This window comes from Camarhynchus parvulus, chromosome 2 (assembly GCF_901933205.1).
Source record: "Camarhynchus parvulus chromosome 2, STF_HiC, whole genome shotgun sequence".
NCBI classification, from domain to species: Eukaryota; Metazoa; Chordata; class Aves; order Passeriformes; family Thraupidae; genus Camarhynchus; species Camarhynchus parvulus.
In genome coordinates, this window is record NC_044572.1 from 50,415,479 (window position 1) to 50,433,746 (window position 18,268).

At 35.6% G+C, this 18,268-nt stretch overlaps 1 protein-coding gene across 3 annotated transcripts in view; it reads right to left on the minus strand.

The window, feature by feature from the left end:
- Positions 1-18,268, minus strand: part of CNTNAP2 (contactin associated protein like 2) — a 1,021,862-nt gene that overhangs the window by 517,099 nt on the left and 486,495 nt on the right. For all 3 annotated transcript variants that reach the window (XM_030970934.1, XM_030970935.1, XM_030970936.1), the window contains 2 exons: positions 17,372-17,515; positions 11,326-11,590 (listed from right to left, as the gene is read on the minus strand). In XM_030970934.1, the coding sequence (XP_030826794.1) occupies positions 11,326-11,590; positions 17,372-17,515 (409 nt within the window). The remainder of the gene's footprint in view (positions 1-11,325; positions 11,591-17,371; positions 17,516-18,268) is intronic.

Below are 18,268 nucleotides of genomic sequence, written 5' to 3' on the forward strand. Positions count from 1 at the left end.
AAATGCCTGATGAAACCTTCAAAAATGTAATGGACATTCAGTCTTTCTGCCAAAAAAGAACTTATGTTGTATCCAGCTGCAGAGCACCTGGAGCAACAGGTGACAGCAGTGTCTGCTTAGGATGATATAAGTAGATTTTTCTTGTTGGAGGATCATATTTCAGATATTTACTGCTTCAGTATGGGTTTTTTTGTCATTGTTTAAAAGCAAAAAACCTTGTTCTGACTATAAAATAGCCTTGTGGATACTAATAACCTATAACACTGATTAGAGATTCCTGACATGGGGAAGAAGTAACACTCAAATGCTAATTCAGCTGAATGGTGCATGGAACAGGCTGGACTATAATGGTTCTAGTAACATAATTATTTATTATGAGTAGCAAAATGAGCTAATAGTATTAACATAATGTTGTTATAATCCTTTCTTGCAGTAAGAAATGGAACTCTAAAATGCCACAATTATGAAGCTAAAAAAAAAAGTGTCCCAAAGGTAGCAGCCTGCTGCAGGAAATATTATATTAAAAGAAAGCTGAAACAAACATCACATTCATAACAGCATTTCCCTGCAAACAAAATCAGAAAAGAACACTTCATACTGTACTGCTCAAAGCTAGAAAGAAAAAGAAAATGGTAGAAGAAGTAAGTTCATTCTTAGTGCTCCAAGTTTGTTCAATAGAAATGTAACTCAGAGTCATTCGGCCAAAGAAAAATTAAATAAATGCTCTAGTAATTTCTTTGGGGTTTTTTTGTTTGCTTGTTTTGACAAGGGGCTGCTAATAAAACATCATATTTCTCTCTCTGTGCAGAAATGTGTGTGTGTGTGTAAATATATATATATGCATATGCTTTCACAGGCACCTAGGAAGGGAAAGAAGGCAGAGCTGTGTTGTGCTCAGTTCCGTCCCTTTGGAAGACGCTTTAAAACATGAAGGTAATTTGCCTTGGACCAGATATTCTTGTTTAGCATACAACAAATCTTTATGACACAGCAAATTTGATGAACTATCACTTGTTTCCAATGCTATTGAAACAAGCCTAAGCCTCCCAAAGATTTCTCTGTACCACATTATTCTTTCCCAGATGCAGCACAGTCAAGTATATCAGCCCTGTGTTGCAAATTCCAGAACCAAGAGAAATGGCAAGAGCTATTACTGTTTTCACAGGTAATTATCTAAGTACCAACACCAGAATGTTAAGAATGTTATTTTCTCCTGCTAGTGCTCTGGAAAAATTAATTCCACCCAGCAGTTTGTTTTAATGTATGTGCTAATTATGAAAATGAGCTGTTAAAAAAAGCTCCAAAAGGTCAACCCATGAAAACCTTATACTTGAGGGCATGCAATCTCATGTTCCACTACTTTGAATCTACAAAAAGAAAGCTAAGTTGTTCTTGTATTTTAAAATAATGAATCCCTCAAATTCATTGTACATTCATACATTTCTTGGAAAAAACAGAGGTGAAGTCATGACTCTAAACATGTTTTTCTTTTGTAAGGAAATACACTGGTAGAACTTTGCTTTTCTCCTCAGTGAAACAGTGTCTGTTTAGACACTGGTTACTGCTAAAATAGACTATGTATTTTACAGTAGCTGCCTCACAGTAAGAGAATTGAGATTCTTTTTCTCCCTAGCAAATATATAAACTTAATGAGTAAGCTTTTTAAAGGCAATATCATCTTCCATTCAGCTTACAGAAACCAAACTACTTTGGTTGGTGTTTCACCTCAGTGCTCATGTGATGCTGCTTCAGCAACACTGGGAAATGAAAACAAACAACGTGTGAAAATGCCTGAAGGGACTCACCATCTTTTACAAGAACAGACTAAAGGCAGAGCTAGCAACATACAACCAGAAAATGTTTTTCTCCCCAAGTCAATTTTTTACCACTTCCATCAAAAAATAGACAATACAGACTATGCCTGATGCCATTTCTAGAAAGTACTTTGATAGAAATTGCTTTTAGTTCTGTCAATGTCAGTAGAAAATTCCAAAATGCCAAAATACACATCACAGTTATGCATGACTGTGCTAACCAAAAAAACCCAATAAGGGCCCAGCTGACTTACAAGAGCTGCATTGCTTCTGTAAAAAATGGAGTTAATCGTTTGGGCTAGATGCCATCCTGTGTCATTGAAGCAAGCCTGGAGGTCAGCAGAAGCAACATGAATTTACAATAGCATGACTGAAAACCGAATCTTTCCTCTAGCACTTAAGTTTTATGCAGCATAAAATATGTATGAATGCTTGACAACTTTTCCTTTCATTATATACAAAAGTGACTTTCTCTTCTCTCTAAAATAACACTGTCAAACCAAGAGGGACTGCCAGAAACCTGTCACAGATAATAATCTATTTTCCAGGTTCCTGAATAGCAATGAAAAAGAAGATATTGAGTGTCAGTTCCCAGCACATAAATTAAAGTTCTGTGCCTGTAATTAGGTCATGTTTCCCCCTGAAAAAGAATTGTGTTTAATATTACAATGAATTTTAATTATTTTCTTGTAAGTAATAGGCTAGAGATGTTATGGAATGCCTAGTTGAGGATTAGCGATAAATAAGATTAAAAATTAAAAATTTCAAAGAAACTCAAATTACTTGCAAGGACATTAGCTCTAGAAAGACTATTATTCCTGGTTTTACTCAAAATGCAATTGCTGCAAATGCTGACTTTAAAAGTAAAGAAAATTCTCCTTTCTTTCCCTTGCATTTGGATAAGATGAAAAGGTGAAAAGGGCACTGGCTGGTTTAATTTACATAGTTGATAACTTCACACCACAGTGTTGTACACACTGCTTGAAGATTCTGTACCATTTTTTTGAAACACCGTTAGATAGTATATGTTCTAGACCTTTGATCTCCCAATCTGTCTGTAAATATTTTTGTAAGTTTACAGAAACTGAATATCCCATATTCTAACTGGAGACTGAGTCTCCAATATTTTTCCTTCTCCTCTTTCTTTTTTTTTTAATCATAACAATTGCTTTTCTCCATCAGCAAGGTTTTATGCCCACCAAAGATTTTTCTAAAACAACAGACTTTGAGTAAGTGAGGTGATGATGGCAGACCATTTTTCCAAATCTGAGAACTTTCCCTTTGTTTCCACATCTGTATGCCACCTCCTATTCTTCACCCTCTCTGCTGTAGTTTCTTGCTTCTGAAACGAGGCAGGATGTGTCTCTACCACCTTTGTAGCCAGGCCCAAGGGATGATCCATCTCTGACCTCACGATACACCATGTGGAGGTGTCTCTGGACCAGTATCCTCACCCTGGGGCTTCACCCTGTTGATCCAGATGCCCACGCTGTGTAAGCCCCGTGCAACACTGACAGCTCCTGCATGTCACGTCATTAGCATTACATGGGCACAGCTACAGCAGCCTTGTCACAAAAGCTTGGCTCTCCCCCAGGCCCTGCATGTCCTTCTTTGGGTCGTAGACACCTTGGGAATATTATGACTCTAAAAATGGGCATCTCTTCATAAAGTGGTGAATAATAACAAGGTTACCTCATAGCCTGTGATTGTTTGCACTTTTTAAGCAATTACATCTGGAATTTGTGGTGCGTGCAGAAGGAGGAGGGGCAGTAGAGGTGGAAGAAAGGGGCATAAGAATCTGTAAGAGGATGAACTCTTGCAGAGATGTGCAGGAGGGCAAGCCAGGCTGGCAGAGTAAGAACGGTTTTCTCCATACTGTCTGTTGTAATGGACTCCAGAACAGTCTAACTACTGAACTATTCCTGGATCTCAGTGTTCATTGCGGAGAAACTATTGATCCTGTAGGAAGATGATATCCTAGAAATGATGCAGCCTGTGTCCAAAAGGGACAGTCATAGCAACAGGACCTTGAGATGAAACAAGGAGCACCCTAGGTCTCCTGAATCCATCCAAATGGTTTTACTTTTTTACCAAATAATGGTCTGTGAACTTCCTGCTCATTGTAATTGGCAAATTAGCTGAGTCAACTCTGACACATGGCTGTATGCACAATGGTACATATGCATATGTACAGTGACTGTAACTTCTACTATTGATTAAAAAGTGACTGCATTTCTTTTACCTTCTGCTACTCCACTTACAGCCATTTACAGAACACCATAACTACCAAACCAAATAGGCAGCAGCAGTAAATCTTTGAGTTATTAGAAATGGTTAATCATATGCTGGGTTATCACGAGATATGCTTAGTCAACTACTTCTCTCTCAAATAGAGGCAAAGTGAAAAACACACTTCAAATAGATTCCATACTTTTTCTCACTCATTTGCAGGAGAAATTAAATCTGCTACAAGGTAAACTAAAGAGCTAAGACAGCACAGAGTCCAATCATATTTGTCCAGTAATACTAACACCTACAGAAAAGTTTAAAGGAATCCCTACACCCTGTTATTAAGAGCAATCCATGTTTTTCTACAATTAGGAAGTTTAAATTGGGCTGGAATATATTTGTGTCATTGCTGAAAGACCTGGCTAACCATATTGTGTGGTTACCATTATGCTGCCATCTACGACAAACCTTGGTCAACATTGTTGTCATCTTATTGCAAAAGTTCCATATCCTCTTGGTGATGTCTTATGGGCAGTTCCTCACAGCACAACCAACAAACTTCAGCTCTCTCCTCACCCAACTAACCCGTTCTTTTATATCATTTATCCTTATTAGACACAGCTGTGGCCTGTTAAGGGCAGGCCTACTCCTAATCTTTGATAATCAGTTCAGCTGCAACTCCTCAGGGGTAAGATTACCTTCTGCACTCTCTTTATTTTCTTACATTCTATCCCCCCACACAACATAGGCATGGGAAACCTGGAAATGGGCTTTCTCCAAGAATCACCTGTATGGAAGAAGAGGCAGAGATGGCAAACTAGCATATTGGGGGAAAGAATACAATATTTAGGATATGCAGTCTGATATTAGAAAACATTCCTTTAATTTCCCTTTATATTATATGAATACGTCGTGGTGTCCTGGAAATACCGTTGTGGGTTGTGCATAAACACAACAAATATAACTATAGCTCCACTCTCTATTGTATCCTCTTGCTTATTTCATTATTCTAATCAAACAGGAAAGTAATAATGGAAAAAAATCCCAAACTCCCACATATTCACTTCAATCAGTAATATAAGTAAATACTGGAAGAGTTTAAAATGTAAACTTAAGTATATTTTATAATGTCTGTTCCAACAACCCAATCTTTCTGATCCAAGAGGTAATGCTGGTTTTAAATAAGCATCCTTGGCTTGATAAACCAATCTTTAGAGACAAGTCTTTTCATGCTCTTTTGCATTCAACAAAAATATGCAAACAGAGAATACACCAAAGTAAAAATCTATGTTCTTAAGGTAACTGCAAAATACTGGACACCTCTGTAGCATTCAGGGCCAAGGGCCTTTTCTTCCATTCATCAAAGTCAAAACCAAAATTTTAATAGACTTGACTAGAACCAGATTATCAATAGCTGATGTAGGTGCAGTAAGAAAAGGCAACATGGAAAGCAACAAAAATTGAGTTCACTTCCTGTCAAACTTACTGAAGCAAAAAAGAATTAGAAGGGTATGTTTCCAGCTAGTTCTGTTCAGATCTACTCACAAAAATTATGCTCCTTCTAGCAGCAAGTTAGGATTATCGTTTAACCACTATTTCAGGGGTTTTGTCCTGAAAGAAATTCAGTGCAACACAGTGAGTGTTCAAATAATAGTTGCAAAAAGCCTTATCTCATCTTTCATGCTAAAATAGTGATCAGCAGGGTCTCATCTAACTGTTCAACAGCCCAGAGGAAACGAGACCAAAGCAAGTAAACTGGACTTGAGGCTCCTGTATAAATTGAGAAAGCTGATCAAGGACAACACCCTGTTTTATTGATTCTTGGGTTCTTCCCTCCTTGCAAAATGTCAGCGCAACCAATAGAGAGTTCCATTGTTCTCAGGGAAATATCTGAAAAAGGTACCATCTATGCTTTAGAATGCATACTTTGTGCTTTTTAGGCAACTCTCCAGCAAAAATCAGTGACTGATGAAGCAGAATTCACAAACTCTTGAACTAAACTCATCAGTTTTCCTAGACAAACCAAGCCTGCAATCAGGAACTCCATTTCTTGATCTGATTGGTTTGGGTCTACTGTATGGAGATGCTAAACCAGTCTACAGGGAAAATGCGTTGTAAAAATAACTATAGCTACTACAAGTATTTCTGTGTCTCAGTTCTGTGAAATTCAGACTCACAAATGCCTATTCATGTAGCAGCATCCACTGCTTGAGGTCAATAGCCAAAAATATACAGAGAGAAACAGAGGGACAAGCCTGGCTAACTAAGTTTCTAATATTCAGACTTGTCTGATGCTAAGTCATCATTCTGTCTTTCATGGACAGAATTTCTGTCTCTCATCTTGATCATGCTGACAAGTTCCTCAGGGGTATCTGCCTCCACTTAATAACATTCAGTGTATAATCTACTACCAGTAATGTGAGAAAGACCTAGTGGGAAATTTTATCTTCCCACCAGAAGTGCACTTGTGCTCTGTGTATACACATTCCCTATTTAAGCCTTCATTTAACCACCAAGGCAAAAATACTTCTTGATTCCCACATAAAGTGCCCCAGGGAGTTGTCACTGGAAGAGTACCACTTTAGATCTGTCAGAGAGAGACATTTTATTACCTGAAGGATGCTATCTTAACCCAAGGTCTAAAATATAAATGAACCGCAATTCAGATGACTTGAGACCTAGCAGAAAGACAGAAAGGTGGAAAGCTTCCCAGGGATTCCACAGGGAGAGGCTGATTTATTTAATACAGATAAATATGACAAAAAGATATTAATATTCTAAGTTTTAATAAGTTTATGCTTGACAGGAAGAACAGAAGTCTTGAGCAGCAGCTAATATAATATGTTAACTAATAGAGTTGGAGGAGGAAAAAAGAAGCTTCAAGCAGATGAATTCAAGTGAAAGGCAGGAAATTTTGGATACTGAAAATTTCTCTGTTTCTTATAGGCTGAAGGAGATTATGTCCTTTTTGCAATGACTTATCATCTGTACTGTAGGGTAAAGTCCAAGGGATCTTCATAGACCATCTAATATTTAATTGGAGCAGACAATGCTTACATATGAAAGGTCAAAACTGCCTATGAAAAGATGGGTGAGAAAATAAACACAGGATAAATCAAGAGATTATTTTAGAATCTGCCATCATGAAAACCCAGCCTTTTCTCAAGAGGCAGAGAACATTCTATTCTATATTGAAACAGGGATTTGAGGTTTGCTTTAAAAACGCATTGTAAAGCCATTAGACGATGCCTCTGGAGTGTTGTTTTGAAAGTTACTATTGTTTCTTTGAGCAAAGTAATACTCTCTGTGTTTTTTAATGTTACTCATTTTTTCCCATGTTGAAAGCTTCAGAAAACTTTGGCTTCATTAGGAAGGAATTTGGGTTAAGTTGCTAAAGCAGGTAGATAAAACTAAGTGGAAGAAAAGGAGGTAACTGGGGCACAGGCTGTGGCTTAACCCTGCACTGAACTGCATTTGCATACGGCTTTGAGAAAGTTCCATTAAAAGTTTTTATAGCCAAGAGACACTTGGGAGTATGACATTTTCCAGTTGCTTATTTCTCTGTACTCAAGAAAGAAGACGTTAGCTTGTTGAAGCTTATAAATAAAAACAACTTCATCAACAACTTATTCTAATTGCAAGATTACAAATACTGAGTTGGCTCTTAGTATGTATTCAAACTGAATTACTTTTAAACTGCAGCAGAATATCAGAATCCTTTAATATGCAAAACTACAATGGAAATCTGCTTTCAAAATGTTCCAAAAACAAGATCACACCTTTTTTCCATCTTGTCAGCCTAACATTACTTCCATCAATCCCTTGTGTCAATTTCTAGAAAGTTTGCCTGAATCTCATAATGACAAAACCAAGAATTTAGTTCAAAGCTATACAGGGCAGTAAAGATAAATCTCTTGACTGTTTTCTGAGATTCTTTCCTATTATTAATCCCCATGCTGGGGCATACACAATTGTAAAGATATTAATCAAAGTTTACTTTGCAGAGAAAAAGTCAATAGGATGTTTAACTCTTGATTTATACACAAGCTTTAGTATTTCACCTGTGTAATTCTGCACAGTCAGTAGCTTATTTCTTCTAATTAAATCTTTATTTCAGCTCTCAGTGGGCCTGATTTTCCTCTTACTAACAGCAAGTTTATTAATCTAACTCTCATCAATCAAATGGTGGTAGCATTTTAATGAGATTAATGTAAGAAAAAAGCAAAATCAAAGTTATTGACTTTGCACAAGAGTTTTGCCAGTCTGTTCACAGCTAAGCAGTGCTTACTGGATGCTTAACAGAATGCTGGGCAAGGCATGCATTTTTTACTGTTTAGAAACCTGTTTTGAAAGTACAATTTGCAAGATGATGAATAAAAGAAAATAATTTGCTCAGGAAGAAAATCAGGCAGTAAGTCTAACTACAAAGGCTAATCATCTTTGTCCTTCTCATGTGTAATAGAAACTGAAAGTTCATGTGCATATTAATGTAAAAGACACTGTTACACTCAGCATTTTGTTATGGGTATCAGAGTACACTTTACTAACACAGTAAAACATTTATTACTGTTTTTTACCAGCTCTTTATTGCCTCTAGCATTTACCTCTCTGAAGCCCAGGACAGGTCATGGACTAATCATTCCATCGCTTAAAAAACTTACAGACAGGTCAATTAAAACCTGAAATTCTGGTTTGCCAGGTCAACACAAAAGTCACTTGCTTTTTAGCTGTAACAATATATACATACATCCCCAGTTGTTTTCAGCCCATGTAAAATAAATATGAAATGTTCATAATATGAATAGATTTAATTATCAGACATGTAGAGTTGAGGTTATGGCTTGAAAGTGACTGAAGGCATGAAAGGAGCAGCAAGGTAAACAGTATCTAACCTAACCAAAGAAGTATTTTTCCAAAACCAGAAGTGATCTATAGAAAATTTTCTAGAAATTTATGATGCAAATATAAACTCTGGTTTCTTTAAAAAACCAGTAACAACAGAACGAGAGAGGTAACTAAAGCATGACAGACAGTAGGAATGTCTCATACTAAAGATAAGTTTCAACCCCAAACAATGAGAGAAGAAGCTTCAGACACAGAAGACCATTTTAATAATTATACCAACATTATTTTTCTTTTACATCTTCCAAGAATAAAGCAGTGGGGTGACTTATCCTGCCAATAAAGATGAATAAAATTGATCAAGAGACAGAGAATTTAATGAAAATTGAACACAGTGAAATCTCCAGCAGGTAGGACATGCAGTTAAATAAATTAAGGAACAATTAAGTGCCTTTTTGAAGACCAAAGGATAACATGACATGAGACTCTAGCTGGGATCTGCTAACACCATGGAAAAATGATCTCTGACAAAAACTCAACAGACAGTAGGGAAGGGAGACAAAGAAAACTGCTAAGAACAGACTGCTTGATGGCACCTCTCCATTTCTCTGATTTTAAAAGCAAAGCAGTGTCTACTTTATGATTCCAATGAATTACCTACTATTATCGAAATGTTTTCCCACAGCATGCTATGTAACCTCTCATGATCACTGTATTTACACAGAAAAATGTTTTGCATCCCTGCTTTTTATCTGATCATTTTAGAGTATTGTACCTGTTCATTCACTGTACTTCTATGCATAATTATTTCATTTTTACTTTTGCAAAGTGTCATTAAACTATATAAAGTTGTAGCTGCCTTTCCCTCCTTAAACAAAATACACACATGAATTAGGTATGAAAGTTCTGTCAAGTCAACAAGAAAACCTTTTCCTCCTACTCTCTGATCCCTTCTAGTCATCAAGAAGCACTTCATATAACAGTAGTTAGGTAAGGAAATTAGCAGTGCCTAGCTACCAGAGAGAAAAGTGGGAATTAACTAAATTTGAAATATTGGGACTCTAGACTCTCTTGTTTATCTGGAGTCTGTATCTGCTAAGTTAGAGCACCCTGAGTCAGTGCATAAAACTTTAGGGTATTCAAGGGAAATCGTGACAATTAAACCAGACAAACCAGAACTCTGTTCCATATAAGCACCTTAACTGCAGAGCTGTGGAGGAACAAGGTTCTGCCACCTGCACATCCACTTATAGCTCTCTCACGTGAGTACTGGTCAGTACAACCACTACGTCTATAACCAGAATTACACTGTGACCCAGAATGAAGTACTGATGTCCCCATGTCAACTCGAAAACTGACATTAAAGCTGCTAATGTAAGCAAGTTTGCAAATTATGAGAAACATGTACAGGAAATACTAAGAGACTTTAACTTGCTTCTGGAAAAATATGCTATTACAGATGACAGGAATAAATACAGCAGATATGAAACCCAAAACAGATTTGCATTAAGGCTGCGGTTTTAGTCGGTCTAATGTTTTGTGACAGCCAGGCTGCATTCCTCCCAGTAAATTCTATTAATTCCCTATAGAATTATTCATACCCTACACATGCAGCAGGCTGCACAACTGACTATGCAAAAATCCCCTTTGTCAGCGGTTGAAAATAGCCAATGAAAAACTGTGCACCTTTTACCAATAGGACCACAACACTCAGAAATGTTTGTGCCAAAGGGAGACCATTTTGACTTCTAGAAAACCCAGTAGGTTTTTATCATGACATCTGTTAATTCCCTGCAGAAGAAGGGAAAAAGTAGTTTGCTGTGATATTTACTGTACAACAACAGCATTCTTTCTGCAGTCTTACCTGGCAGATGTCATATTTTCCTCTTCTATGTTCACATACACAAAATTAATTTCACAGGCACGAAATGCCTGTTGCAACAAAATAACAATGAAACATTGAAATAAATCTGTTTTTGCAGGATAGCTATGCAGATCTAAAAAATCCATACAAATAATTATGTTATGAATGGATTTCTTTTTTTTATGAGATTCCTTAGTTACTGGAAAATATTAGGAGCAATCTAATTATTTGACTACACCTAGAAAGGGAGTACACACCCATTTTGACAACAAATATTTTCACAGAGAAAACTGCAACACAGAAGGAAGGAAGAAAAAAGAAAAAATGCTGCCTTATAGATAAAGAGTGATTTCTTGACAGAATAGGATCATTCATATATTTTTTTTTTTTATCCAACAACTATTTCTACTGTTCTTGTACCTCTTAGTCAATGAAAGAGTAAAGAATTTAAAATAGTTGCAATATAAATCTTAAATTTTGTAAAAAAATTGTTCCAATCTTTAGATACATAATGATTTTAATCAATACAAACCAAAATGATACCAAATTAAAAAAAAAAAAAAAAAACGCATTTACCTGATGAGATGTCTATCCGGTTCTTCTTCACTTGGGAGACGTTGATATGGATACTGACTTTGCCCTCATTTATGTCAATCTCAACATTCCCCAGGTCATCTGAGAAGTGGCTGAAGAGAAGAAGTCCATTTGGGTTCCAGGTCCGGAAGAGGAAACTGACTGAAAACACATCTTGGCTTGGACGACCAGGAACCTCAAGGTAACTGGTGGCATTGAAAAAGACAGGCACTGTGTGTGGCTCCACACAAGAAAAACTTAAATTTCCCTAAGTAAAACACAAAAAAGAAAAAAAAAAAAGAAAAAGCAAAATGGTGAGATTCCACTAAATTCATAGCTACCTCTAGAAAGGTATTCTAGATTTCATTCAACCTAGAGACCACTGTGATCAATGCACATTGCATCTAAAGATGCACTATTAATGTTACCTTTATTGTTGCTACTATAATAGTTGCTGATTTTTCTGGACTTTTTTCTAGCAGTGACCCCATTATATTTTGTAGTGTACTGTACATACACAAAATAACAGGAATTTGGCCCTGAAGAGTTGTAGTCTCTCAAGCTTAGATATAAGCATTATTATTTCTAGTTAACAGATAAAGAAATTAATCAGAGATAAACTTGGGCTTGTCAGTGGTCCCCATAGAAACCTATAACAGAACAGCATAAAAAACGAGTGCAGATTTCCAAATACCCTGATATCAATGTGTCAATCAATACAATACATGATGTTCCAAAATAATGATGTATAATATCTGAACAGTCAGCCTCTCTGTTATGTTTTCAACTACATGATACTACATATGCTAATATTTCAATTTATGAAGCAGAAGGATTTGGAGTAGCTGATCATGGACAACACTGATATTTTTGGATAATAAATGATTTTGTCTGTAAAAGAAACTGCAGTTTCTACTCTGTAAAATATTATTCTTCAGGAAATTGAAAAAAAAGATCCAGTCAACTGTTGATCTACAATGTATCTGTAAACAAGACCAGAATTAGAGACATGAATTTTTCTCTCTGGTTCTCATGTAATTTCTCACAACAAAAGACCAAATTGGTAGGATATAACCATTTGGTAATATTTGTAGGGTATTACTACTTTTTTTCTTCCTTAAAAATCGTGCTTTGTAATAATCTCTGTCCAGAATTAATTTATTACTGCATAATTGCTAATATAACAGGAAAACTTCCTCCGCTGAAGAATTCCTATAGTATGTGGCAAAGTGGATCCTGTCGTATGGTTAGGTTTTCTCATGCACTGTTGCAGGTGGAAATTATGTGGCAATTTTTGTTCTATTTGGGAAGAAATAATTTTATCTGATCCAGTACAGAAATTATTACTAAAATCCAGATAGCAATTCCTCTGATATTTATTTTTGCATTTAAAATAAAAATAAGACTTGAACAACACTTTTGGAGGTACATAGATGTTTAGAGATGCGTTCTACCTTAGATGTGTTCAGAATCCCAGTAGAAGTCAGTCACCATCTCTTTTGCATAATTATTTTTAAATTCCATATTACTGACTTCCTGATCTAGACTTTTATGTCACATTTCTGTATTCATAGTGTATAAATGCATCTGACAGTTCATCTTGAAGGAAAGTAGAGAATTTGGAAGCAAGATAGGAATTTTGTGTCTGAAAATGTGTGGCAGGAAAGACCTCAGTAAATTTTTTTAAGAAGAAATTATATTCAATTGGAGATGATGGATGACATCAAAAAGCAAGCTTTAGCACTCATTTTCCAGTGTCCAAACCCATCACTTTTTAAAAGACCATCACATCAGAGAACAGCTTATGTGTATAATAGCAAGATAAAACTGGTCTGGCAGACTCAGCTTCCTATAATGGATTTCCATGTAAAAAAACCCAAATGAATAAAAATAATATTTTCTTGACCACTAGGATAAATACTTTGATTATTTTGCATAGAAACTTCTTTTTTCTGCAGAACAGCAGAAATTGTACCGAGTCTACCTCTAAAGGCCAGTAGAATTAGTAGTAAATATACTATCAAGTTGGCAGCCTCCATGATCAATTAAGGAACATTGATATTTCCAGTAATCTGGAATCAGAGATTCATTTAAAGTGATCTCCTAGATTTGTTCTTAAATTTTATGATAAAATCTCAGCATTACAAGTCACATTCTTTTCCTTTGCCCAAGTTCCATGGATTAAAAAAAAAAGGAAATCCAAGGAACTAGGAGAAAACTAGTTGACACAACTAAAGATAACTTTTAGATAACTATGTGATAAGAGAAAGAAATTACAGCTACTTTATGAGTAAAGAGTAAAGATTTCCCTGCTAAGCTGCTTGTCAATTCTGGGATGTTTTTTTGTGGTTTTGCTTTGCTTTTTTTTTTTGTTTTGTTTTCTTTGGGGCGGTGAGGTTTAAAAGTTGCCTGGAGATTTTTAATTTTACACTTTTAACTGGCGAGACATGAAATCAAAATAGTTAACTCATTTGTTTGAGTAGTTTTAATCTAAAACTTTCCAAGTTTGCTACAGAATTCTTTTGCTTAAACCACAAATTTTACACACAGTAGAAAAAAGGTGGAGAATGTCTAAAATACTCTCTGTAAGCCTTGGCTGTCATTCTCAGTGTAATTGTCACCTTGTGCATAGACACAACTTCTCTTACAGAGTTAAGGCTGTCCTGCATAGACGCAGAAGGTGCATCATGTTTTGAGACACATCTCATGGTTCAGTCACAGATCTCGATTAAGAAGTGCTCAGAGAACATTCTGTTAGACTTTTTAAGAGTTCCTTTTGCTGCCTTGTAACCAAGAGGAACTAACAATTTCCTTGTTACAAGAAGGCTTTTATATCCAATTGACACTCTCCTGTCATCCTGATGTTTTGGATACTTGCAAGCAAAACACCTATTAATGTTAATGGCATGGAATGCATTCAAATCCTTTTTCACATCAGTGAATGCATTTCCCATGAAAAGCCTAGCTGCATTAAACATTTCTTGAGAAAGTAACACATAATTCTAATTTCCCTGCTGGTTAACATTTTCCCTACTGAGCTATTTAGATTAATATGAACTGGATTATTGATCCCTTCTATGACTGTAGTTCACAAGATGACTCCTCTTTTAAGTACAGCCCATCTTATGTAGATCGCTCACTAGTTCTAGGTCAAAGTTTCGAGTTAATCTGCAGCTTGTCTCTGTAATAGCCTCTTCATTTTTCAAAGAGAATGAGATCATTTTCTGTAGATTCAGAGTGACTTGCTGAATAGTTTTCTGGGCAATGACATCTGGAAGTCAAATATATACTGTGCATTTATATTGAAACTCTTGGTTTTATTAGAGAGACTTTTTCATACTACATTGGCAGGGGAAAGGTAGAAACAATTTAATTTGTGTAGCTTGAGCTGTGCACCATGATCTTATGCCATCTATATGGCAAACTAGATTCATGTTTACTTATGAATCAATTTTGCCTATCCACATTCAAACATAATCCCTTGTGTAAAATACTACAGTAAATACATTTCCCAATTAAAAGAGCTATTGGTAGAAGAGGTAACTCCCAGAAGACAGGTAATAAGTTTATTAAGACTATACTACCTGTTAAATCAGGATGGATCATATAGTATGGGCAATTCACTATACACTAAAGCCATCTTACATATCACAAAAGAATCAAAATAATTTTCCCCTTTACCTTCTGAATCTAAATCAAATATATTACTAAAGTCATCATTAAACGTTATTTAAATTTAAAATAGTTTTAATTTGTCTTTTTATCCTTACTCTTCAACAAAGCAAAAGGTGCTTGATGGTGCTTTTTTGTTCATAACATGTATGTATATGAGACACAATTTTTTTAAAAATTAATTTTGTTCAGAGAAAAATAAAGATCATCATCTTCTTATCATCTCTGATTTTCTGGGCCTTCTCATTTTTTTATAATCAATTTGTCAAGTCCCTTTACATGTGTAACTTCTGAAATTCAACTGCCTTCATCTAGGAATATTATTTTCATTTCACACCCCTTTAAAATCCTTCTTTTCTCTGAATTTATCCTTTCTTTGTAATACTTCGCATGACCAGACTGATTACTTTGCTTTTATTCAGCCACATTATACTGTGTGTGTCATGCCTTTTAAGGGGAAGGTGTGTCTCCTGTTATGTGCTTGTACAGAATCTCCTACAATGGAGCTTTGATCACTGTTGGATTGCGTGGATCCCTGCTGGAGTGCCATCATCATAAACATGCTTAACAACAACAATAGGTTCAAGAAAGTCTATTTCTCTTGCTAAATCAGGCTAAAAACTAGGAGAAAAATGTTTCTGTAAAAAACATAAAAATCCATGTTGATTTAGTTAGAGTAAAATTGATTTTGCCTTTAAAGAGCTGAAGCAATTTAAGTACTTCTACTGAAAACAAAGGTCACTTCTATTTTTCTAGTCATTCTCAGAATTGGAAATCAACAGAAGCATCAAATTAAACTGGCATATCACCTCTTGATGTGGCACTAATACTGCCAGAGCTGTTTGTGTGGATTTTATTTTCATGTTATGGGTAACAGAATTTTAAAAGTAAAGAACAAAACGAAGAGAGAACCAATCCAAAATACAATTTTTCAGGAACTTTACATGCCTGCTAGCTATGTCACACTTTTGAGATGCTAGGATTTTAAAGGACAGGATTTGCACTATAGGAACTTCTTAAGAAACATTTCTGTTCAGGAAGAGGATTTAAGAATATGTCCTACTAACTTGCAGTGGACTTGATTGCACAAAATGGAAAAATTGCTCCTGCACAAAGATTCTTTTTAAATTCAGGCATTCATCTTTCATAATCATGCTTACATTAAAGCTGAAAATGCCCTGCAGAAAGGAAATCTCTTGTAATTATGAAAAAAAATATTAAAAAAAGGTTAAAGTTTTAGGAGTTCATTGGATTGGGTTGAAAAAATTTTAAAACTGGAATCTTAATTAAAGGAATATATATTGTATTCTTTGCCTTTGACAATGCTGATGAAATTTATGTGTGAAAAGGTTGTAGATGTCAGGCTGTATTACTGAGTTTGGACAGGCAAACATCACACACTCATGATTATCCTTTGGATTTCCTTGACCATTTAGTCATACAATGACATGAAGCTTCAGTTTTACTATCCAGGGATAATCAATCCTTTGCATGGTATCATCAAGACATAAGCATATCTTAACAATTTATTACATAAAGGACAGTGAAATTGTGTAAACCTCCATACTGTTAGCAAGAATTTGTGAAGTGTGTAAGCTTGCACAGAAAAAAGCCTTGAGAAGTTATTCAAACCATCTCAAACTCATGGCAATAATAGATTTATTTCTTACCTACATGCCTTTATATGCCGGCAAGCATTTTCAGAAACACTTAGAACTTAAAAACCAGAGAAATTAAAGTACATTCTTTCTTAATCGCCCTGCCCATAAAGCCACAACTCTGCATATGAAAGCAGCTATGAACACTTAAGCTGCTGCAAAAATAGAGTAAAACCTAATAACCTCTGTAATGTTAATAAGCAAATAATGATTTTCAAGTATAATATCTTGAGGTTTTTCAAACGGATCAAAAAAGACTGTAGAAGCATTCTCATCCAAAGACTTTTGCACTAAAGCAATCCAACTAGCTCAGCAGGGATGGAATATTACCAGGATTTAAAAGCCGCAAGAAAGCTGCAATTCATTTAACAATAAATCTTGTCTGCACTGGTTTTGGACTACTATAATTTGGGAAGAAAGGGAAAAAGCACTCACTGCTTCAGTTGATTTTCTTTAAAAAAACAACAACAAAACTATCTGGCTTACACTAAAGGTTAATTTTTGAAAGATGAAACAAGACTCCAGAAATAAAATGTTCATACATGATAATATTCTTTTTAAGTCACAAATGTACATACAATAAGATCTTTGGATTTGTGGTAAAACTTGCTTTGTGTTTTATATTATTGCAGTATATCAGCTACGCAACCCCAAAAACATTCTATTCTTCTTTAAAAGGAGAAGCAGAAGGGTAGATGACCATGAAATTATGATCTTACCACATTTGAAGGTTCCAATTTCTTCCTCCTGGCAAGGTCAGTGATATTATTGCCATTGTAGTTGATGCTCTCCATGCAGCCTTTGAAATTTTTCCTACTGTTAGAACTTGGCTTGCCAGAAAAAGGCATGCCTCCAAAGGTTATCTTCAAATGAAACAGAAAAATGGTAGATAGTTACTGGAAGGCAAAGACTTTTAAAGAATTTTGTGTACACATTGCTTTCTTTGAACACTCAACCATGGCAAAGTAGAGAGCTGGCAGCACTCTTTACAGAAAAAGGATGTATCAAAATAAATACTGCAAAAGTAGAAAAAAGAATTGTAATTAATTTTAATTATTTATGGTAGCCAAACCGAAGTATTATTCCAATTGTCCAAACAGTGAATAGACACACATCACATGTGAACAGTTCTGATTGATATTGGAAAATAGGCATTTCAAACAAGGACACTGGGACAAATTTCCATCGCAGTATTTTTCTAAAAAAAGTAGACATGAAATTAGCCAGATAATCTGATTCAAATCATTCACTCAGCTCTAACTGTGTGCCAGAGCTCAGACTACAGCCCAGCAGTGGTGGGCTCCAATGTGGCGTGTAATTCCCCTGTAATGCTTATATGTCTGCTTCACCCAGAAGAATTTACAGAATCACACTGCTAAAGATGCAATCCCCTGATAGACAGAAGGACCTTTCACTACCAAGAACATGCTTTTGTCATGTAGTTATAGTCAATGAGGAGTTTCCCCTTGATTTATCAGGTCAAATTATCTCCTTACAGAAGATCAAGACAACCTCTGCAAGGAGTCAGTCATCAAACTCAAATAGGAATTGGTTTTTGTCTTACAGCTGAACTTCATTATCCTGGGTAATTGATTCTGGGTTATCCATAATCTATA